The sequence below is a fragment of the Podarcis gaigeae genome (genome assembly GCF_964106915.1).
Source record: "Podarcis gaigeae genome assembly, chromosome: 10".
Classification (NCBI taxonomy): domain Eukaryota; kingdom Metazoa; phylum Chordata; class Lepidosauria; order Squamata; family Lacertidae; genus Podarcis; species Podarcis gaigeae.
This window is the reverse complement of record NC_139686.1, coordinates 4229442-4251852: the sequence shown is the minus strand read 5'-3', so window position 1 is coordinate 4251852 and position 22411 is coordinate 4229442. Positions and strand designations below refer to the sequence as shown.

Sequence of the window (22411 nt, the reverse complement as noted above, 5' to 3'; positions counted from 1 at the left end):
GGGGAGGGAGAAGGTAGCTGATGGGTTAAACAAAGGGGCGTATGAGAGTATGGGGGTTCAAGGTTCTTATATCAATATACAAAGCCCTGGACAACAACGGGAAACAAAACCTTCAGCGCCGTCTGCCGAGTCCTGTGGAACTCCCTGCCACTAGAAAAAGATTTGTTGTCAAACAAACCTCACTAACTCAGGAACGACCGATAGCGTTCTGCGGATGATCTGAGCCATCAAGCTCAGAGTCCAGTTGGTCCCCAAGCTATTCCAGACCCAAGTTGCTCAGGGCTTTGTGAATCGATATAAGAACCTTGATCCCGGCTTGGCGGCAGATGCGTGGCCAGTTGTTGCCACTCCCTGTAGCCTGACAACCTCAATGAAGTGTTTTCCGCGTGTGCCAGGCTCTGAGCGTTGACCCAAGTTAGGAAGGATGTTAATAAACAATATATCCTCTCCTGCCTCCCTGAACATTCCCACATGCATAAGCTCAGAGGTGACCACTCACCGTCGCACGAGCGGCAACAGTCCAGCTGCAGTGGGTGGGAGCACTGGGCGGGCGCGCAGGGCTGGCGTTGGCAGGTGATGGTCCCATTGTTGCAGATGCAGTCGCGGCACTTGTCTGACGGGTCATAGAACCGCCCCATGTGCTGGTAGGGGACACCCAGGTAGAAGCAGATGGCTGGGGGAGCTGTAAGAAGGAAGAAAGGAGCGATGAGAGTTGGAAAGCGGTGGCTTTTGGAGTGGCAAGGGAGGGACGCAGGTGGCGCTGTGGGTTAAACCACAGAGCCTAGGACTTGCTACCACTCCAGTGGGAAGGTAAACGGCGTTTCCGTGTGCTGCTCTGGTTTGCCAGAAGCGGCTTAGTCATGCCGGCCACATGACCTGGAAGCTGTATGCCAGCTCCCTCGGCCAATAAAACGAGATGAGCGCCGCAACCCCAAAGTCGGCCACGACTGGACCTAATGGTCAGGGGTCCCTTTACCTTTACTATCAACCAGTCAACACAGTTTTGCAAGGCAATTTCCCCCTATACAACAGACCTTTGCATGTTACTTTTGCAGATGTTAGCATTTTACAGCACACTGTGGTGTAAACCACTGAGCCTAGGGCTTGCTGATCAGAAGGTCGGCGGTTCGGATCCCCGTGACAAGGTGAGCTCCCGTTGCTCGGTCCCTGCTCCTGCCAACCTAGCAGTTCGAAAGCACATTAAAGTGCAAGTAGATAAATAGGTACTGCTCTGGCGGAAGGTAAACGGTGTTTCCGTGCGCTGCTCTGGTTCGCCAGAAGCGGCTTAGTCCTGCTGGCCACATGACCCAGAAGCTGTACGCCGGCTCCCTCGGCCAATAAAGCGAGATGAGTGCCACAACCCCAGAGTTGGTCACGACTGGACCTAACAGTCAGGGGTCCCTTTACCTTTATATTATTATCATCACATCTATAGCTTACCTTTTTCCTCCACAGTGTTCAAGATGGCCCACACGATTCTTCTCCCCATCCCTCATTTAACCCCCACAACAACCCTGTGAGGTAGGTTGAGCTGAGAGGCAGTAAGTGGCCCCAGGTCACCCAGTGAGCAGATATTTGAACCCTGGCCTCGCCCAGGCCATGGGCTGGCGCTCTAACCACTACACGGCACCACCTTTGCTGTAGCTCTGAGTCAGCAGCAGGGACTTTTTCAGGGTCCCCCAAGCCTCTGGCAACAGGCAAGTCTTTTTCCTTAATTCACCAAGGCCTTTCAAACAACCCAGGCAGCCATTTCATGGCTTCCGCTGCATATTCCCGATTGTATTTCGCATTTGGTTACTTGTCAATCAATCAAATATCCTTTATTAGGCATAGCAAACCGCACATTGTCAAACAGACAGCGTATACAAATTGTGCAAAATATGAGCTCAACATATTTTTATGTCAGATCTTTAACTCCAGAGAAAATCAATCTGCATAAATAATATGATACAACATACCCCATCAACAATCAATTGAGAACAACTAAATCTCTTTATAACGGCCCAGTCTTTCTACATGGACAGCACTCAAAAATTCAGCCACTATTAAAGTAATTTAATGTCCGAAAGCAGGTCCTGAACTGTTGGGGGCATAGAATTGAGCCTATTGTGTTGTAGGGTCTCTAATAATTGTCTTCTGGCATAAATGCCAAAATCATTTGTTTACCGTATTTTTCGCTCCATAGGACGCACCTGACCATAAGATGCACCTAGTTTTTAGAGGAGGAAAACAAGAATAAAAAATATTCTGAACGAAACAGTGGATGTATGTTTTTTGTGGCTCATGCTGTGGCCACAGACATGATATGTCATTTGACGGTGAGCTTGGGTAGCCCAATGCAAAAATCCTGAGAATCCATGTGGATCCGTTCTTTGTAACCACGTTTTTGCACCATTGCAGCCCCAAGAAACAGTGGATGCGTGGTTTTTTGATGCAGGCTATAGCCATGGACATATTATGTGATCTGATGGTGAATTTTGGGTGACCCAGTGCAAAAATCCTGAGGATCCATGGGCTTTTACCTCCCCCCTCCCAGGCAGTCTCCTTTATCTCTAGAGTCCCTTATCTCCCTCCTGATGGCTTGCCAATCAGCTGCTCAGCGGCTTTGTTTCAACACCCCCTTCCCTCTTTCTAAAAAAAGAAGACGCACAATCTGCTTTTTGCCCCTGGGCAATTCGGCTCCAGCGACCACGCATTCGCTCCATAAGACACACAGACATTTCCCCTTACTTTTTAGGAGGAAAAAAGTGTGTCTTAGGGAGCAGGAAAAATACAGTACTTACGGCATGATCTGCTGAGAGAGTTTCTGTTGGTGCGAGGGGCGCGCGCGCTTAGGAAATAAGTGAGTGAGCAGCAAGCCCTTCGGGGATCGGACCCCTTGCCAGGGAAGCGGGCAGACCCTGGAAGGTGAAGCTGGTGCAGTTCCTTACCTGGACACCGGGGGCAGCATTCTCCGGGCATCAGGAACGGTTCCGGGCACAGAAGGGGCGGGCAGCGGCGCGAGAGGCACTGGACGTTCCCATTCTGCGGACGGGACGGGGGGAAGAAAAGCTGGCTGAGTGTTGCGCTGGTACAGTTCTATGATTCTACAGTGCTAGGAGGATACCCGCTTTGCAAGGGAGGGGGTTGGACTAGATGGCCTCTGGGTGCCCCTTCTGCGACTGCAAAGGGGAAAGACCCCACCCTCCTTTCCCCGCCACCCTGGCACTCACGATGCAGTGGCACTGCCGGCACTTGTCCGTGGGGTGGAGGAACTCAGCTCCGTTTGGGTACTCCTTCCCAGCGTAGTTGCAGCCTGCGCAGGAAGGAAAGGGTTAATAGCAGGCCCCATTAGTTGAAGAAAGAGATCTGTGTGGTTCTGGGGAGCAGAACTGACTGGGGGCAAGACTAGGAAACAAGTGAGGATCGGGGGCAGCCTCTAGGCGGGGTTGGGATAGATCAGTGTTTTTCAACCTTTTTTGGGCAAAGGCACACTTGTTTCATGAAAAAAAATCACAAAGCACACCACCATTAGAAAATGTTAAAAAATTTAACTCTGTGCCTATATTGACTATATATAAAGTAATTCTCTTTAGGAATCAAATAAACACAAAGAAAGTATTTTATAATTACTTTATTATGAAATAGTAAGTAAATAGAAATATGAAGTACCGTATTTTTCGCCCTATAGGACGCACTTTTCACACTCCAAAAATGAAGGGGAAATGCGTGTGCGTCCTATGGGGCGAATGCAGGCTTCAGAAAGCTATCCGCAAGCCTTGCAAGCCTGGCGGGAGGTCCCGCGGGCTCGCAAGGCTTGCGGGCAGCAGCCTGCAGCCCACAAGCTCGGGGGACAGCGTGGAGGCGCAGCGCCGCCACCCCGCTATTCCCCGACCTGGTCTGGAGGCTGGCGGGGGGGGGGGGGGAGAAGCAAGCTTACTTCTCCCCATCGCCAGCCCCACAAGCTTGGGGGATAGCGGGGAGGCAGAGCCCCGCCACCCCGCTATTCCCCGACCTGATCTGGAGGCTGGCGATGGGGAGAAGCAAGCTTGCTTCTCCCCCCCCCCCCGCCAGCCCCACAAGCTCGGGGGATAGGGAGGCGGAGCGCTGCCACCCCACTATTCCCGGACCTGGTCTGGAGGCTGGCGGGCGGGGGGGGGGGAGAAGCAAGCTTCTCCCCATCACCAGCCCCACCAGCTCGGGGGACAGCAGGGCAAGCTGCTGCCCCACAGAGGCTAGAGAAGCTGTCCCTGAAGGCAGAAGAGGGAGACGGAGCGCTCCGTCTCCCTCTTCTAGCTTGGGGATGGCTGCGCAAACCTGGGCGGGGAAAAAAAATTTTCCCTTGATTTCCCCCCCAAAAAACTAGGTGCGTCCTATGGGCCGGTGCGTCCTATAGGGCGAAAAATACGGTAAATAGAAATATGAAAAATTATAAAATACTTTATTTTAAAATCTTTTGAATTTTTCAATTTTCCCCACGGCACACCAGGCAACATCTCGCGGCACACTAGTGTGCCACGGAACAATGGTTGAAAAACACTGGGATAGATGACACTCAGGGTTCCCTTTCAAATCAGTGCCGGATTTGCATATAAGCTCAACAAGCTATAGCTTAGGGCACCACTCTCTTGGGGCCCCCCGAAAAACGTAAAGGGAAAAAAACCCTGAATGTACATTTCCAAAATCTAAGATAAAAAGCAATTAAAATAAAAGCTACATACAGAAACCATGTTTTGTGTAAGTCATGATGTAAGTCATGGACCCCGCCTGCTCCCTAAAATATCACTGCTTTGCTCCTTTCTATATATAGGGTGCCTACATTCTGCTATTTACAATTATTAGCAGTTTGCACCATATATTTACACCTATTATTTCATGTTGAGATACCTATTGGGTCCATCCATTACCATATAGCATATATTCAACAAACAAAAAAGAGACAATTTGTTTGTTCATTTCTATATATAAGGTGCTTACATTCTGCTATTTATAATTATTAACCGTTTGCATCATATATTTACACCTATTATTTCATGTTATAGCAAGTTTCTAGATATTAGGTCAGGCATAGGCAAAATTTGGCCCTCCAGATGTTTTGGTCTTGTTAACTAGGGATGATGGGAATTGTAGTCCAAAACATCTGGAGGGCCAAAGTTTGCCTATGGCTGGATTAGATTATGAGTCTTTGTAAATTGTGTTCCTAAAGGAACTTTTGTTATTGCCAAATGCTGATGTGTTTTCATTATTAAGTTTGTTATGAATAAAAAGTCATTTTAAGTTAGAACTTAATAATTATTTCACTATTAATATACTTGTTCTTAATTGTATTTCACTATGAATATACTTAGGGACAGCAGGTGGCGCTGTGGTCTAAACCCCAGAGCCTCTTGGGCTAGCCGATCAGAAGGTCGGCGGTTCGAATCCCCATGACGGGGTGAGCTCCCGTTGCTCAGTCCCAGCTCCTGCCAACCTAGCAGTTCGAAAGCACGTCAAAGTGCAAGTAGATAAATAGGTACCGCTCTGGCGGGAAGGTAAATGGCGTTTCCGTGCACTGCTCTGGTTCACCAGAAGCGGCTCCCTCGGCCAGTAAAGCGAGATGAGCGCCGCAACCCCAGAGTCGGCCACGACTGGACCTAATGGTCAGGGGTCCCTTTACCTTTTATCAATATACTTGTTCTTAATTGTATTTCACTATCAATATACTTCTTAAGTGTATTTCAGTTCAACAATTACTTTGATAAAATACATACTTTGTAATGTGCAAATGGCTTTAGATACCTATGAGGTCCATAAATTACCATATAGCATCTATTCGACAAAAAACAGCAACCATTTGTTGTTGGCAAAGGACAGCTGGACATATAAAGGGCCCCATTACTTTCAGTAGTTGAGGGCCTCATCAAACTGAAATCCGGCCCTGTTCCAAATCCATGATTCTATTACTTTCTGGGTGTGATTCCTGCCTTTCAGGGACTTGGGCCAGATGATCCCTTGGTGGTGTGTGCGTCCCTTTCCAAATGTACGATTCTGTGATTCCCGGGATGGGGTGTGTGTGTGTGTGTGTGGCATTCTAGCCGAGTGCAGGAGATGCTCACCGTTGCAGTTGTTCTGGCAGCAGGATCCGGGCAAGGGGTGAGCACATAAGGCCCCCGGGCACTGACGCTCCTTGCAGCGCAGTTCTCCAGCGGTGCACAGACACGCCTGACAGGGGTTCAGCGGGTTAGGCAGCTCCTCCCCGTCCAGCACCACTCGGTTGTCCTGAGTGCAATCTGTGTGGGAATGTTCAGGGAAGCAGGAGAGGATAGAAGGCTCTCGGTTCAGTATACCTGAAGGAGCGTCTCCACCCCCATCGTTCTGCCCGGACACTGAGGTCCAGCTCCGAGGGCCTTCTGGCGGTTCCCTCCCTGTGAGAAGCCAAGTTACAGGGAACCAGGCAGAGGGCCTTCTCGGTGGTGGCACCCGTCCTGTGGAACGCCCTCCCACCAGATGTCAAAGAGATAAACAACTACCTGACATTCAGAAGACACCTGAAGGCAGCCCTGTTCAGGGAAGTTTTTAATGCATGACATTTTAGTGTATTTTTGGTCTTTGTTGGAAGCCGCCCAGGGTGGCTTGGGAAACCCAGCCAGATGGGTGGGGCACAAATAAATAATAATAATAATAATAATAATAATAATAATAATAGTTATTATTATTATTATTATACAGTGGACGCTCGGGTCGCGAGTGTGATCCGTGCGAGAGGCAGTTCGCAACCCGCAGCGTTCGCGACCCGTGCGTCTGTGCACGTGTGGGTCGTGATTTGGCGCTTCTGCTGTATTCTTAGTTTTAGATTTTGATTTATGTGGAAATTGTTTCCCATTTGGCTGTGTCTTTTTTTTGATGTGGTTTATTTATTGTTTATGACTTTTGTAATTATGTAAACCTTGTTATGCTGCAAGCCACCTTGAGCATTGCTTTTTTAACTGTGGAAAGGCGGCATACAAATAAAAAATGATGATGATGATGCGCAAGGCGCGATTTAGTGCTTCTGTGCCTGCGCAAGCGCCGAAACCCGGAAGTAATCGTTCCGGTACTTCCGGGTTCGGTGCGGTGCACAACCCGAAATCACACAACCTGAAGCGTCTGTAACCCGAGGTATGACTGTAATGTTTATCAATATCCTTCCTAACTTACGAAAGCAAGTTCCTTCCCTTAGCAGAGTTTCACATTCCTCTTTTAAACACACGGCGGGTAGCTGGTTGCAGGCTCGTGTAAGCCTCTCACTATCAGGTTCCTGCTAAGTTCCCTTCTATCTCTCTTAAAAGAATAAACACGCCACAATCTTGTGTACAGTATATAAAAGTAGTTACAGGTCCCACACCTATCTGCCAATCACCCATTCCCACCACCCTTCTGAGTAATACCCCTCCCCACCCTCTCACTATATAGAAGGGTCTGGTGACTTCTGTTTCAGTGTGTCTGAAGAAGTGTGCATGCACACGAAAGCTTATACCAAGAACAAACTTAGTTGGTCTCTAAGGTGCTACTGGAAGGAATTTTTATTTTATATAAAAGTAGTTTACTCTCATTCAGTTCACAGTTGGATCCCTGAAGGCAGACTTAGTTACAAAGTATATACATGTTACAGGTAGGTAGCCGTGTTGGTCTGCCATAGTCAAAACAAAAAAAATTACTTCCAGTAGCACCTTAAAGACCAACTAAGTTAGTTCTTGGTATGAGCTTTCGTGTGCATGCACGAAATGATATCTGAAGAAGTGTGCATGCACACGAAAGCTCATACCAAGAACTAGCTTAGTTGGTCTTTAAGGTGCTACTGGAAGGAATTTTTTTTGTTTTAAAGTATATACATGTGGATCTACCCCATGGGTCGGCAAACTAAGGCCCGCAAGCCGGATCAGGCCCAATTACCCTCTGGATAATTCCGGGAGCTGTAGTTTGGGTGCCGAGAGTTATTAAGGAGACAACCCTCCCTCTGTTCCTTTCAGAGAGCTACAGTCCCCAGAGCTCCCCGTGAAGAGGGATGGGTGGTTATACATTCTGGGAACCGTAGCACTATGTGGGGAACAGGGGGTCTCTCAGCATCCTGAACAAACTACAACTCCCACCTTTCCAGGTGCTGAAATGGGAATTACCCGTTTGGTGACTCACCGGGGCACTTTGGACAGCATATTCCAGGCCTCAACTCTGGTTGCGGACAAGTCAGCGGGGGGCAGGGAGTGGTGGAGCAGCGGACGGTGCCATCCTGCGGCGGAGAAGGAGGCACTGTTATTTATTATTGCTACTAAATATGTATACTACCTTTTTCCTACCAAAGAACATAGCACAGGTGGTTCTGCTCCAAAACTGTGGCTTCTGCGTATGTTCGTTCCCTGCCTAAACTGCACCGACTCAGGACCCCTCCAGATATCTTTCAGATTCTGTTTTCCTGATGATTTGTGCTCACAATGGGTTGCAGAGGAGTTAACAAAGCTGATCAAAAATGGTCAGACTTTGCAAGACCTGAGCTGCTTAACTGACCTGGTAAGGACTGGCAAGGCCCACTTAATTACAATGGTACCTCTGGTTGTGAACGGGATCCATTCCAGAGGCCCGTTAGCAACATGAAAAGCGGCGCGTCTGTGCACACGCAGGTTGCGATTTGCCGCTTCTGCGCATGTGCGTGATGTCATTGTGCGCTTCTGCACATGCGCGAGCGGCGAAACCCGGTAGTAACCCTGTCTGGTACTTCCCAGTAGTTACCCGGTAGTAACCCTGTCTGGTACTTCCGGGTTGCTGCAGGACGTAACATGAAGCGGACGTAACATAAGATATGACTGTATCTGGCTTGTGAGACAGCTAATGTCCAGGAAAATGGCCTCTGGGCATGCTGGGGTGACGTTCAGCTGCATCTACACACAGGCAAAAAGCCACAATAAATACTGTATTTTTCGCTCCATAAGACACTTTTTTTCCTCCTAAAAAGTAAGGGGAAATGTTTGTGTGTCTTATGGAGTGAATATGTGGTCGGTCGCTGGCTCCCTTTCGGGCCCCTTGCCCAGGCCTCCATTGTTGAATGTTCTGCAGACGGAGACTGTTTGTTTTCCCAGCGACATGGGACTGGCTGATTAGATCTGTCTGGAAACTGTAGAAATGGCTCCCTTTCCTTTCCTAAAGAAGCTGCAGAACTGTGAGTTGAACCCCACAAAAACAGGATTTTTCCCCTTTGCAAAAGAAGCTGCACAACTGTGAGCTGACCCCCCCCAAAACCGGGACTTTCCCCCTTTCCTCTTCTAAAAACCAGGTGCGTCTTATGGAGCGAAAAATATGGCAAGTCATAAATTAAATCATTATAACAAAAGGATAAAAACCCGCTATGTAAAATCACATAGGAAAGTTTTGGGCTTTACAGTGCCATCTAGTGTTACATGTTTATAACGCATGCAAAATACAGGGTTTTTTTTGACTAATGTAGCTGAGTCCCCTGCTGGCTCTCACCAGACACCGGCAGCTCTGGCAGGGATGGTCTGGGTCGATGAACTCTTGCCCGTTGCTGTATAGCCTCTGGTTGTATGAGCATTGCTGGCACGCTGGGCAGCAGGACCCTGCAGAAGAGGCAGAGGGTGAGAGTCACAAATCAACACCTACCAGGTGCTGGTCTGGCTAAGAACCTTGTTTGGTACCCATCTGTCTCAAGAGAGAATGGAGTTCACCTCCGGGGGTGAAGTTAGACCGCTGTGTTAGCAGCACTGAAGTAGCCTCCCGGGGTGCAAGTCTGGGCAGTGTGTCTGGAGGTCCTGGACTGCCCAGACGTCAAGAGCCCCTCTCAGCCTCAGGGTTGGGGTCCCAAGGAAAGCAGAGTGAGACTTAAAAAAATCTATTTTGATTTTCAGTTATAAAATTTTCAGCACAATTCAAAGTGTTGGTGCTGACCTTTAAAGCCCTAAATGGTGTCGGTCCAGCATACCTGAAGGAGTATCTCCATCCCCATCGTTCTGCCCAGACACTGAGGTCCAGCTCCGAGGGCCTTCTGGCGGTTCCCTCCCTGCGAGAAGCCAAGTTACCGGGAACCAGGCAGAGGGCCTTCTCAGTGGTGGTGCCCGCCCTGTGGAACTCCCTCCCACCAGATGTCAAAGAGGAAAACAACCACCAGACTTTTAGAAGACATCTGAAGGCAGCCCTTGGGGAGGCTTATATTTGGGCCAATACGGTATCATGAAAAGGGCCTGGAGGGCAGCAGGTTGGCAATGGGTGATTTGGCATGTGAACAGTATAAAGGAATTTGGTGCATCTGTCTGTGTCAGCTGCCCCCTCCTATAGTGGAGACTTGAAGGCGGACCGCCCAGGTGTGTTCTCACCTTGCAGCTGGGCTGGATGTTGGCAAGGAAGTGGGGGGCAGGGGGTGGGGCTGCACACCGGCTCCCCCTGCAGGCAGATGCAGCTGGTGCAGGGCTCGTCCTCTGGTTCCCACTCGGTGCCGTCTTCAAACTCCACACTGTCCAGGACACACACTGGTGGGAGAGAGAGAGAGAGAGTTGACTTCATAGGACTGGTGGCGGGGTCAGTCTGGATGATGCCTGGGGGTCCCTTCCAAACCTGCAATCCTCACATGCCCAAGCTGGATCCAGATCTCTCACCTGGGAGCACTCAGGAGGAGTGGCAGAATTGGTCCTGCATAGGAACTGGCAAAGCCAGTGCCAGATTTAGGTATAATCTAAACAAGCTCTAGTTTACGGCCCCTCTCTCTTGCCCCCCCCCCCCCAAAAAAAATTAAAGGAAAAAAAACCTGGATGTACACTTCCAAAATATAAGATAAAAAACAAATAAAATAAAACATACCTACAGCAACAGTGTTTCGTGTTGTGTAGGCTCCTATGATGTAGGTCAGGAATAGGCAACCTTTGGCCCTCCAGATGTTTTGGCCTACAACTCCCATGATCCCTAGCTAACAGGACCAATGGTCAGGGATGATGGGAATCGTAGTCCAAAACATCTGGAGGACCGAAGGTTGTCTATGCCTGATGTAAGTCATGGGCCCCGCCTGCTAGCCTGCTCCCTAAAATATCACTGGTTTCCTCCTTTCTAAATATAGGGTGCCTGCATTCTGTATCGACTGGTTGGATGGTCACATGTGCAAATGGCTTTAGATACTGATTAGGTTCGTAAACATAGCTGTCAACTTACAGATTTGAAAATAAGGGACCAGCAGCCTCGAAAATAAGGGCTCAGCAGCCAAAATAAGGGATTTTCCAGGCACAAGTATGTTCGACTTCTGAGCCCCTCCGAGCCAAAGGCAGAAAGCCCAGCCAGCAGCCAAACAAAGCCTCAAGCGGTGGTTCCCACAGCGCAGCAACCCGGCAAAGGGGACGCAGCAAGGAAAACCACCGTCACCTCTCCGCTGGGAAGCGCTGAGCAAAGGCGAGTCCCCAGGCAACGAGGCCGATTTGATCGGCACAAGGCATCCAAGCTCCACCCCCCAGTCGTTCTTAGACTCCTTATTGGGTGAGCAACGCAGTTGGAGCCTCCCTCCTCCCTGGCCGGCAGGGAGGGAGGGAGAGGAGCTGCTTCCTTTGAAACCCGGGAAATTTAAGGGACATCATCAATAAGGGACAGCAGCGGGACACGGCGCTGGGATAAGGGAGTTTCCCACCAAATAAGGGACAGTTGACAGCTATGTTCACATATCACTATATAGCATATATTGCACACAAAAACAGCGACAATTTGTTGTTGGCTAAGGACAGCTGGACATAGAAAGGGCCCCATGACCTTCAGGAGCTGAGGGCCTCACCAAACCAAAGTCCATCCGGGGTTCAAAGCTCACCTTTGCAGAGTGGGCAGCACTGCCCTGGGTCTTGGACGGGCTGGGAGCAAGTCGCAGGTGGGCACAACTCCTCCTGGCACCGGACGTGCCCATCCTGTAGACGGGAAAGAAAGAGATCAGCGGAATCTCGCAAGACTCTGGCTCGGAAAGTATTCGCTCGTGTTTACCGGCGTTTTGAGATCGGTGCGAGTTGCTCTGAGGGTTAAGATTTTTCGCGAATGAATAAGGAAGAAAATAAATTTGATACACTGAGTTCCTTGGAGGGGTGTAAATGTTAGAATAAAAATAATAAACGAACCCATTGTCATCCACCCCAATGAAGCAGGGGGTGTTTGCAATAAGGGAAGTGACAGGAAAGTGTGGGACTTGCTCCGACGCGACGTCATCTAATCTCCCCACAAGCAGGTCAGAATGAATGGGCATGAAATAAGGAACTTCGTCTAATCTCCCCACAAGCAAGTCAGAATGAATGGGCATGAAATAAGGAACTTCGTCTAATCTCCCCACAAGCAAGTCTGAATGAATGGGCATGAAATAAGGAACTTCGTCTAATCTCCCCACAAGCAAGTCAGAATGAATGGGCACGAAATAAGGAACTTCGTCTAATCTCCCCACAAGCAAGTCTGAATGAATGGGCATGAAATAAGGAACTTCGTTTAATCTCCTCACAAGTAAATCAGAATGAATGGTCAAGAAATAGGTAGCTTCATCTAATCTCCCCACAAGCAAATCAGAACGAATGGTCAGGAAACAAGGAACTTCATCTAATCTCTCCACAAACCAAATGTTCAATCAAACAGGCCACCTGGAAGCAAGGAGGGACCTGCTGGAGAGAAAGGGATGGCGAAGAACCCCTCCCTCCCCGCTGTGCCATGAGTGGTGCTCCCCCCCCCGAGCGCAGCCCCTCCCTGCTCCACCCCTGCCCTCCCTACTCACTGAGCATGTGCATTGCAGGCAAGGGCTGCCCCCTGGAGGCCGAAAGGTTTCTCCGTTCTGGAAGGGCCGTCCTTCAAATTCACACACTGTCCAGGCGGATCGGGGAAAGGGGAGAGAGGAGCAGGAGGTCAAGCAAATGGCATTTTAAGCCCCTCCACCAAAAAAATGCTAAATCAACTGCGGGGTCAGGATCCTGCCCAGTCCTGCCCTTCCCCCAGGACACTCCTGTCCAAGCCCCCCACAACCCACCACCCAATTTAGGCTCCTGAAATTGCCCAAGGATGACGACGGAGACTCTGCCAATGCAGATTCAATTGGCACTTTCTGCCCCAGCTTTCAAATGCCAGCCTAAAACTTTTCTATTCTGCCAGGACTGCACAGGCAGTTCAGAATAAATCCTTCCCAGCGGCTATAACGGATGCTGCTTTCAAAAAATGCTATATAGAAGGGTCTGGAAACTTCTGTTTCAGTGTATCTGAAGAAGTGTGCATGCACACGAAAGCGCATACCAAGAACTGACTTAGTTGGTCTTTAAGGTGCTACTGGAAGGAATTTTTTTTGTTTTATTGCATGGTTTACCGTATTTTTCGCTCTATAGGACGCACTTTTCCCCTCCCAAAAACGAAGGGGAAATGTGTGTGCGTCTTATGGAGTGAATGCAGGCTCCTTGGCTTCAGCGATAGCCTCCGAAGCGCAGAGGGAGAGCTCCTCCCACCGCTCCGAAAATTTGCGAATGGCCGCCTGAAGCCTGGAGCCCCCGTAGCACAGCCCGAACACCCGCTCCGGGGGCTTCAGGCACTATCCGCAAGCCTTCAGAGCACAGCAGGAGTTCCCGCTGCGCTCGGAAGGCTTGCGGATAGCCGCCTGAAGCCTGGAGAGCGAGAGGGGTTGGTGCACACCGATCGCTCTTGCTCTCCAGGCTTCGCTTCGCTGGAGAGGCGCTGCACAGTTTTCCCTCTCTGCGCAGCGCCCCTTCAGCGAAGCGGGGGGAGAAATGGAAGGGGCTCCGTTTCTCCTGCCGCTTTGCTGAAGGGATGCTGAGCAGAGAGGGGGAGAATTCCCCCCCCCTTCTCCCCCTCCTATGGTCCGGTGCGTCCTATAGAGCGAAAAATACGGTATATTCTTACCGCTGCAAACCACTTTGATATATTTTTCTTACGGCACAGATAATTTTTACAAGGGATCAAACAAATATATTTATAGCCACACCTTGCTACTTGCCCAAAGATGGAAGGACGACAAACTATCTACAAAAGAAGAATGATTGAGGGACTATTCCGGACTATTCCGAACTGGCAAAAATGACCGGGAGAACCAGAGATCGAGAGTACAATAAATTTAATAAGAACGGGGAAATTTTATAAGTGACTGTAAACAATTAATGCACACAGTGACTTGCGATCTCGATCACACGCAGTCTGTAGTCCGCTGGCAGAAGAAGAAGAAGAAGAGTTTGGATTTGATATCCCGCTTTATCACTACCCTAAGGAGTCTTAAAGTGGCTAACAATCTCCTTTCCCTTCCTCCCCCACAACAAACACTCTGTGAGGTGAGTGGGGCTGAGAGACTTCAGAGAAGTGTGACTGGCCCAAGGTCACCCAGCAGCTGCATGTGGAGGAGCGGGGAATCGAACCCGGTTCCCCAGATTACGAGTCTGTCGCTCTTAACCACTACAATATGGGCCTCTCTTTAAGTTAACACCTTACATTAAAAACCCGAAAGTTCCAAATTATTGGAGGTTTTTCACCAAAGCCAGACTAAACGTCTTTCCTTCTGCAGTGTTGGATGGCAGGTTGAGAGGAGTTCCCTACCAGAACAGACTTTGCTTGTGTGCTCAAAACATCGATTCCATAAATCATATTTTGCTGCACTGTGCGAAATATGAGCAAGCCAGGGCTGAACTGATATTACCCTTGCTGGTACCTTTCCCGGGAAAATCAGAAGCTCACTATGTCAGGTTCCTATTGGAAGACCAGATAAACGGCAGAACATTAGAAGTGGCGAAGTTTTTATCAGTGGTTGCAAGAACCAATGATTCCTATATTCTGAACAAAATGCTTGTTTAACCTGGAGGTAGGCTGTCTGAATTGTCTCTGGACCGTAATAAAGATTGTTGTTGTTGTTAAAAACGTTGGCAGGATTTTAAAAACGTTTGCAATGAAGCGAGAAGTATGATAAATACTGAGTTTTAAGCAAATATGGAGAACATGTTACGATACAGTTTGAAGGGCTGGAGAGAAGTTTGGGGATTCTGAGAACCCTGTTTGTGAAATGATTATGATTTATGTATGGTGATAAATGCTAAAAGTGAAAAAGAAGAAATAACTTTTCTGAGTAGCAGATTGCATACCCTCCAACATTTCTCTGATGAAAATAGGGATGTTCTGTTCAATAATGATAACAAGAATAATGATAATAATTTTACTATTTCTACCCTTCCTCCAGCAACTCTGGGCATCTTCCAACATATATATAACATATTATTTCCCCCTATACAGGGCTGCCATCAGGTGGTCCCTGGAGGTCCCACAGCTCCATACCCTCCAACATTCCTCTGTTGAAAATAGGGATGTTCCCGTTTAATAATAATGATAATTTTACTATTTATACCCCACCCATCCTGACTGGGCTGCCCCAGCAACTCTGGGCAGCTTTCAACATATACCATATTTTTCACTCCACAAGACGCACCTGACCATAAGACGCACCTAGTTTTTAGAGGAGGAAAGGGGGAAAGCCCCATTTTTGGGGGGATCAGCTCAAAGTTGTGCAGCTTCTTTTGCAAAGGGGAAATGCCGCATTTTTTGAGGATCAGCTCAAAGTTGTTGAGCTTACTTTGCATAGAGAAAAAAATCCTGTTTTTATGGGGTTCAGCAGCAGCTTCTTTAGGAAAGGAAAGGGAGCTGTTTCTACAGTTTCCAGACAGATAATCTAATCAGTCCCATGTCGCTGGGGAAACAAACAGCCTCTGTCTGCAGAACATTCATCAATGGAGGCCTGGGCAAGAGCCAGCGATCGACCACACATTCGCTCCATAAGATGCACAGACATTTCCCCTTACTTTTTAGGAGGAAAAAAGTGCATCTTATGGAGCGAAAAATACGGTATATAACATATTCCACCACCCCATACAGGGCTGCCATCAATGGCTCCAGGAGTTCCATAACTCCATCCCCTCCAATGAAAAGAGGAACACCGTAAGGAAAAGCGGGACATTCCGGGATAAAATCAGAAACCGGGACGGCTTCTGTAAATCCGGGACTGTCCCTGGAAAATAGGGACACTTTGGTGGTGGGTGGTCCTGAGACTGGCAACCAGGGCGGATCTCTGAGCGCAGCTGTTACACTCTGGTGAGGCTGCACTGCTGTCAGCAATTGTGCTGCAGCATCCTGCCCCGACTGCAGCTTCCGGATTGTGTGCAACAAGGGAAGCCACCCAGAAAGCGCTTCGCAGGCCTGATGGTGACGATGATATGGGCGGCAGACAACTCACCTTCGCAGGTTGCGCAGCACTGTCCCGGGAGTTTGCCTGGGTGGCTGCAGGACAGTGGAGGGCACTTGGGCGCGGCTCGCTCACACGAAACCTCGCCGGCCTGTCGGAACAAGCAAAAGGGTTAGGAAGGGGGTTCCAGTGTCATTTCCACCCCCCTCAGCACACACCCTCCCCCAAGAGTGTCTTTGGTCATTCCCCGAGTTGGTGAGGCTCATTGGACAACAAAGAGAAACCGTGACCTTCAACCGGGTCTTGTGGAACTCTCTGCCACTAGAGATTCAGTAGGCGCCTTCTGTGCCAGCTTTTAAACACTTGCTGAAATCTCTTCTATCCCACCAGAACCCTGTGTGGACAACTAAAAATGCATCTTTCCACAATGGTTATATTTGACTTCTGCTTTTAACTTTTAAAGACAGTTTTATGGTTTTAAAATTGTTTCTATACATTTTTGAGGGGACGTGGGTGGCACTGTGGGTTAAACCACAGAGCCTAGGACTTGCCGATCAGAAGGTCAGTGGTTCGAATCCCCGCAACGGGGTGAGCTCCCATTGCTCGGTCCCTGCTCCTGCCAACCTAGCAGTTCGAAAGCACATCAAAGTGCAAGTAGATCAATAGGTACCACTCCGGCGGGAAGGTAAACGGCGTTTCCGTGCACTGCTCTGGTTCGCCAGAAGCAGCTGAGTCCTGCTGGCCACATGACCTGGAAGCTGTACGCTGGCTCCCTCGGCCAATAAAGCGAGATGAGCGTCGCAACCCCAGAGTCAGCCACGACTGGACCTAATGGTCAGGGCTCCCTTTACCTTGACCTATACATTTTTGAATGATGCAGCGGGTTGCAAGTATTTTTTTAATGAAGAAATAATATAAATAGCTCCAAGCCGGAGTAGCGTGGGGAGGGAACAAACACCATGCCCAAAATGCAAGACTCAGCAACAACCTAAATTGTATAGAAATTTATTTATTTATGCTACTACAGCAGCAAGAATGTTACTTGCCCAAAAATGGAAAGAAGCAGAAGTTCCAGTAAAGGAAGAATGGATACAAAGACTTATGGAATATGCAGGAATGGCAAACTTACCGGAAGAATAAGAAATCAACATAAGCTTTTAAGAAAAGAATGGAAATGGTTTATTGAATATTTACAGATAAATTGCAAACAGATAAAAGCATTAGCAGGATTAAGTGCAATAAACCGCAGTTTTATTAGAGTATGTATTTACAGTAGATAATTAAACGAGCAAGTTTAAGGAATTTGGATATGCAGAAGATATTAAAAAATAAACTTAAGGAACCGCAGAAACAGGGGAAAGGAAGTAAAGTTTTAAAAGGTCAAATGGATTGTAAAACTAATGAAATGTATAAATTTGAGAAATATAAAGAAAAAAGAAAGAAGTGCAAGACTCGGCAATGGAAGACTCACCACGCAGGTGCAGCGCTTGCAAGGCTCTCCACTCGGGACCACCTCTCCGCTGCGGTACTCTCTCCCTTCCCACAGACAACCTGTGTGGGAATGTTGAGGGTGGCAGGAGAGGATATCTTGTTTGTTAATATCCTTCCTAACTTGCGGCAGCAAGTTTCTTTATGTAGCAGAGTTACATCCCCCTTTTTACATGCACAGCAGATAGCTGGTTGCAGGCTCGTGTGAGCCTCTCCCTATTATACAATTCAGTCTTTCTCAGATTGAATTGTATGTTCCTGGTAACTTCCCTTGAATCCCTTTTAAAAGAATAAAGATGCCACAATCTTATTCAGAGATGATAAAAGAAGTTTACTCACATCAGTTCACAGTTGGATCCCTGAAGGCAGACTTAGCTGCAAATATGTACATGTGGATCTACCCCATATGGGGGAATAATCCCAGTGCTTCTGCTAGCTGAGAGCTAGCAGAGCAGTCCTAGCTAAAAGTTGCTCAAATGAAGAAGGAAGATGGAAAAGGAGAGGTGTGCTGCGTGACTCGCTCTTTTGTTACCTGGACAGGTGAGGTCATGCCCACCTTCACATGCAAAAGGAAGGATGCTCCAGCCAGGAGGAACAGGAAGTTTCGACTGGCTGGACCAAACATTGCCTCGCATGTCTTCTCTAGCATTTCAAGGAATGCTGTACTTGACTGCCTCTCATGGATCACATCCCACAACCTGGAGGCACCAGGACAAGAAGAGTTTGTAAAGGGCTCTGAGTTCGAGATGCAGGGGACAGCCTCTTAAATAATCTCCTGGGACTCACCATCACAGACGGGGCAGCAAGTCCCGGGGCGAGGGGGTGCTGGGTGGCGGCAGAGACTGGCGCAGTGCCTCCTTTTGCAGACGGCGTGACCTTCCTGGGGGCATGGGGAAAAACAGGAGGGAGGGAGAGAATGGAATTGGTATCTTTCAAGGGAGCAAGAATGTCTTGCAGGGCCTGACTCACAGACTGGTCTCCCTTCCCTAACAAAAATTGCATTATATTATATTGTATTATATTCTGTATTATATAATACATTAATTGTATTGTATTATAAAATAAAGTGGGAGGAAGGGGCTTTTAGAATCATAGATTCTGATTCTAAAAGCCCCTTCCTCCCACTTTATTTTATTCATAATAATTTTTATTACTTTTCAATTACAATCCAGTAATAGCTTCATTATAACAATACCAATTTATAATACAATCAATAATACCAATCCTTCAAATACCAAGTTATATAATTTAGATCAGGTGGCCCCCTATATGCTAGGATTGATGGTTTTCTTTATTTCTGCCTTCCAAAATCTTATTGATTTCAATTCATTCCAGTTACAATAATAACCTCTTATACAACAGCTGCAATATTTATAACTTCTACAGTGGTACCTTGGGTTACAGACACTTCAGGTTACAGACTCCGCTAACCCAGAAATAGCACCTCGGGTTAAGAACTTTGCTTCAGGATGAGAACAAAAATCGTGCTCTGGCGGCGCAGCAGCAGCAGGAGGCCCCATTAGCTAAAGTGGTGCTTCAGGTTAAGAAGAGTTTCAGGTTAAGAACAGACCTCCAGAACGAATTACCATATTTTTTGCTCTGTAAGACTCACTTTTTCCCTCCTAAAAAGTAAGGGGGAATGTGTGTGCGTCTTATGGAGCGAATGCAGGCTGCGCAGCTATCCCAGGAGCCAGAACAGCAAGAGGGATTGCTGCTTTCACTGCGCAGCGATCCCTCTTGCTGTTCTGGCTTCTGAGATTCAGAATATTTTTTCCCTTGTTTTCCTCCTCCAAAAACTAGGTGCGTCTTGTGGTCTGGTGCATCTTATAGAGCGAAAAGTACGGTAAGTACTTAACTGGAGGTACCACTGTATTTGTGTTGACACATTAAATGATTTTTATAAAACTATAGGTGAGGATCTCAAACTATATCCTTGTTCTTCCTGTGAGTGTCATTTTTTCTCCCTTCCTCCCATTTCAAGCAAATGTCATTTCAGCAACACAACGCGGCTGACAATATACAGTGGTACCTCTGGTTGCGAACGGGATCTGTTCTGGAGGCCCGTTTGCAACATGAAAAGAGCGCAACCCGCAGCAGTGCGTCTGCGCACACGCGGGTCACGATTCACCGCTTCTGCGCATGCGTGTGAAGTCATTTTGTGCGTCTAAATGAATAGTAAAGGTAAAGGAAGCCCTGACCGTTAGGTCCAGTCGTGGCCGACTCTGAGGTTTTGCGCTCATCTCGCTTTACTGGCCGAGGGAGCCGGCATACAGCTTCCGGGTCATGTGGCCAGCATTACTAAGCCGCGTCTGGCGAACCAGAGCAGCGCACGGAAACGCCGTTTACCTTCCCGCCGGAGTGGTACCTATTTATCTACTTGCACTTCGTGCTTTCGAACTGCTAGGTGGGCAGGAGCAGGGACCGAGCAACGGGAGCTCACCCCGTCGCAGGGATTTGAACCACCGACGTTCTGATCAGCAAGTCCTAGGCTCTGTGGTTTAGACCACTGCACCACCCGTGTCCCTCCTGTCTAAATGAATACCTCTGGGTTATTTCTTGATCTCTGCTTGCAACCTATTTCTGACCTTACCAGGCATTTGCACTTCAGGCAAGGGTCCGAGGATGGGGTCCACTCTTCATTGTGCTCACGCCGGGATTCTCCGTCGAGGCAACCTGTCAGAGTCCACCAACGCAGAAACGTCAGGTCGGCTTCAACTGCGAGGAATCCCAAAGTGGGCCGTAGCGGCCATGGGGTGGTGGTGGGGCAATGGGGTTGCCATAGGGGGCTCTGGGAAGCGGCCGGGGGGGTGACCTGAAGGAGCGTCTCCCTGCCCATCTGGCTGGATTTCTCCAGCCACACTGGGTGGCTCCCAACAGAATATTAAAATACAATAATCTATTAAACATTAAAAGCTTCCCTAAACATGGCTGCCTTCAGATGTCTTCTAAAAGTTTAGTAGTTATCTTTCTCTTTGACATCTGGTGGGAGGGCGTTCCACAGGGCGGGTGCCACCACCGAGAAGGCCCTCGGCCTGGTTCCCTGTAACTTGGCTTCTCGCAGCAAGGGAGCCACCAGAAGACCCTTGGAGCTGGACCTCAGTATCTGGGCAGAATGATGGGGATGGAGACGCTCCTTCGGGTCCACTGGGCCGAGGCCGTTTAGGGCTTTCAAGGTCAGCACCAACACTTTGAATTGTGCTCAGAAACGTGCTGGGAGCCAATGTAGGTCTTTCAAGACCAGGGTTATGTGGTCTCGGCAGCCGCTCCCAGTCACCAGTCTAGCTGCCGCATTCGGGATTAGTTGCAGTTTCCGGGTCACCTTCAAAGGTAGCCCCACAGAGAGCGCATTGCAGTAGTCCAAGCAAGAGATAACCAGAGCATGCACCACTCTGGTGAGACAGTCTGCAGACAGGTGGGGTCTCATCCTGTGTACCAGATGGAGCTGGTAGACAGCTGCCCTGGACACAGATTTGACCTGTGCCTCCATGGACAGCTGTGAGTCCAGAATGACTCCCAGGCTGCACACCTGGTCCTTCAGGGGCACAGTTACCCCATTCAGGACCAGGGAGTCCTCCACACACAAACCCACCTCCTGTCCCCCAGAAACAGTACTTCTGTCTTGTCTGGATTCAACCTTAAGCTTGCACCTCAAGTGCAAAATGGGAAGCCTTCACCTCCTTCTCACCCTGGCACAGGGGGCAACATTGTCCAGGGATCTCCTCTGTGATGGCACAGTCCAGCTTTGGGCAGGTGACCTGGGAGCAGACGATGTTCCCATCCTAGAGAGGGAAAAAGGCAAGAGGAAGCGCAAAATGAATAAGGAGCCTGACTGGATCAGAGATCTATTGCTCACCCCTCCCCACCAACAACCCTCCCGCTCCAGACGACTCGAGAAAGTGAGCCAAGTCGTATTTCCTGCAGGGAAGGGGATAGGGCCCTTAGAATGCTCCCTAACCCTCATGCCTCATTGGCCTGCATTGCACCCCAAGATTTTCAGGTTGGCTGGGACATATCCTTAATCCTTAAAGACGTCTCTTTCTTGTATGGATGGAGGATAAAGTTTGGGTACAAAGAGCTCCCTGCACAACCAGCAAAATTTGCATCCTTTGCCCCACCCACTATGCGGCTGGCCACGCCCACCACGGGCACCAACTGCATTCTGATTTTTTTGGTGGCAACCACCCCCCTGGCACCCACCTGACAGATGCAGCATTCGCAGGGGTCTTTGCCCGCCACCTCGCCACCGTTGGGAATGAGCTGCCCGCGGAAAAGGCAGCGGGTGCAGTCCGGGCAGCAGGAGCCAGTGGCAGGGGGTAGTCCGTGGGTGCAAGGCGGGGGGCATGGCTGGGCAGGGGTGCACACCAGTGCCCCCTCCTGGAGAAAGAGACTCAGGTCACAGAACAGACATGGCAAATGGGCACTGCGACCAGGTGCACAGCCTGAGGTCCAGCTCCGAGAGCCTTCTGGCGGTTCCCTCAGTGCGAGAAGTGAGGTTTCAGGGAACCAGGCAGAGGGCCTTATCGGTGGTGGTGCCCGCCCTGTGGAGTGCCCTCCCTTCAGATGTAAAGGAAATAAACAACTATCCGACTTTTAGAAGACATCTGAAGGTAGGGAAGTTTTTAAATGTTTTATTGTGTTTTTAATATTCTGTTGGGAGCTGCCCAGAGTGGCGGGGGAAACCCAGTCAGATGGGCAAGGTATTAATAATAATAATAATAATAATAATAATAATAATAATAATAATAATTAAAATTACAAAATTAC

At 48.8% G+C, this 22411-nt stretch overlaps 1 protein-coding gene across 1 annotated transcript in view; it reads right to left on the bottom strand.

Moving 5' to 3' along the window:
* KCP (kielin cysteine rich BMP regulator) overlaps positions 1–22411 on the bottom strand; it is a 114708-nt gene that overhangs the window by 48955 nt on the left and 43342 nt on the right. Inside the window, 15 exon segments of the mRNA XM_083699727.1 lie at positions 500–682; positions 2931–3024; positions 3213–3295; positions 6075–6248; positions 8131–8224; positions 9457–9563; positions 10317–10469; positions 11783–11876; positions 12719–12804; positions 16211–16310; positions 17631–17710; positions 18434–18527; positions 20238–20320; positions 21333–21426; positions 21845–22021. Of these exon segments, the coding sequence (XP_083555853.1) occupies positions 500–682; positions 2931–3024; positions 3213–3295; positions 6075–6248; positions 8131–8224; positions 9457–9563; positions 10317–10469; positions 11783–11876; positions 12719–12804; positions 16211–16310; positions 17631–17710; positions 18434–18527; positions 20238–20320; positions 21333–21426; positions 21845–22021 (1696 nt within the window).